Source organism: Fibroporia radiculosa, assembly GCF_000313525.1.
Source record: "Fibroporia radiculosa TFFH 294 genomic supercontigs, scaffold21365, whole genome shotgun sequence".
NCBI lineage: Eukaryota > Fungi > Basidiomycota > Agaricomycetes > Polyporales > Fibroporiaceae > Fibroporia > Fibroporia radiculosa.
Genome location: NW_012133020.1, coordinates 1 through 1,707, shown reverse-complemented (window position 1 = coordinate 1,707; position 1,707 = coordinate 1). Strand labels below are relative to the sequence as shown.

General features: G+C 46.3%; 1 protein-coding gene across 1 annotated transcript in view; it reads left to right on the top strand.

Moving 5' to 3' along the window:
• Nucleotides 1-1,369, top strand: part of FIBRA_09269 (uncharacterized protein) — a gene marked incomplete at both ends in the record, with an annotated part of 2,208 nt that extends 839 nt beyond the window's left edge. Inside the window, one exon of the mRNA XM_012321586.1 lies at nt 579-1,369. Within this exon, the coding sequence (XP_012176976.1) occupies nt 579-1,369 (791 nt within the window). The remainder of the gene's footprint in view (nt 1-578) is intronic.
• Between the last annotated feature and the right edge of the window lie 338 nt (nt 1,370-1,707).

Genomic DNA, 1,707 nt, shown 5'->3' with positions numbered 1-1,707 from the left:
GATCCAACTCAGTGTTTCATACTTATTAAACTCTATTCGCTTAGCACTATGTAAGTAGCCTTACTTACGCTACTATACTTCAGTTTTGTCCTCTTGTTCCCTACGTACCTTCATAGGGACATCCTCAGCCAATAGACCCAGTTGTCTATTCAAGCCAGTCTGCGCTCTAGCTTTTTCAGTTTGCGCCTCTCAAACCTCTATCAGCTATAGAGGCTCAGTCTATCCAGTCTAGTATCAAGAACAGCACGTCAGCCTTACGTGTACCAAGTGTCAGGTCCAGTTCTCAGTTGAACTCCTGATCCTCAGTCGACAGGTCCCTTAACATTAGGACAACAAAACTCTCCTAGGACCACTAGTGCCTAGTCGCAAGAAAACCACAGTGGCTACAGCAGTAGGACAACCACCAGTAACCAGGTCTCAAGCAAGACAACTCCTTTGCTTTAATAAAGTCCACGCCTATAACAGAAGCGAAAGAACCAACCAGTGGAACAACAGTTCTTCTTGGCAGTATTGTGCCAATTCAGTGTGCCCAAATAGGAAAAGAAATAAAACTATCCCTTCTCTGACTACATACCTAGCTCCTATCGGTAGTAAAGAAGACCGACACTCAGTAGTACCCCCACTAGCGGAGAAACCCTCCCCAGTACCCTCATACCTCACTCCTACTACTGCATCAACGAGCAGAAGTGTAATAACTCCTACACCGCGCACATCACCACTCCAGTTAACCACCAAACCCCTGCCTAGTGAGTTAACAGACACTAGTCCTACCCTCAGAGCCAGTAATTTCTCAGGAGTCTTTGACTCACCTAACCCAATCACCACCACCGGTCCAGAAGAAGAGCAACACCCAACTTCTGAGTCATCAGAAACCAAACCAGGACCTTCTAGGACAACAGTCGACCCCACTCCTCAAAAAGAACCTACTGACAGACACCTGAACAACCCAGAAGACGGAAACCCGGAACCTAGCGATCAGGAAGATGAAGAAGACATGTCGGACAACAACAGCAGAGCAGTAAACAAACCCAACCAATTTGAAGGAGACAAGGGAAAAAGTAAGGAATTCCTGGACGAGTTATACCTATACTTCGAGGGGAACTCCAAGAAGATCCAGACTGATAAAGATAAAGTCCAATGCGCCCTCTCTTACATCAAAGGACCTGCCCAATTCTTTGTTCACACTATCATCACTGATGCACAGGAACCCATCTCGGATGATGATAATGCGCCACTTGCAGGACTACCCAGTTGGGTCAAATTCAGGAAATCCTTCATTCAAACCTTTAGAGTCGAGGAGAACACCCAAGCAGCCTTAAATGAGATTAGCAAGTGCACCTGGGACAAGTGCGGAGGAAATGGCCTTTGATTCATTACTACCCTCCGACCTCTCCTACAAGCCAGTGGACTAAATGAATTAGGGCAAATTCGAGAACTCCAACGTCTCATTCCTCCCGCCCTTCTTCTCAAAATTGCCGCTCAACCACCATTACCAGTCACTGCCATAGGATATCTGAACAGCATTCAATCCATCTGTCAATCTATGATCGACATCTTTGGTGACAAACCCCTCTTCATGACATCTGCCAATCAATCCTTCGGATGCAACCGTGGCAGATTTGTAGGTCGCAACCGAGCAATTGAAACCGGAGAAGGATTGTTAAGGGACCTAACGACTGAGGATCAGGAGTTCAACTGTTTAACTGT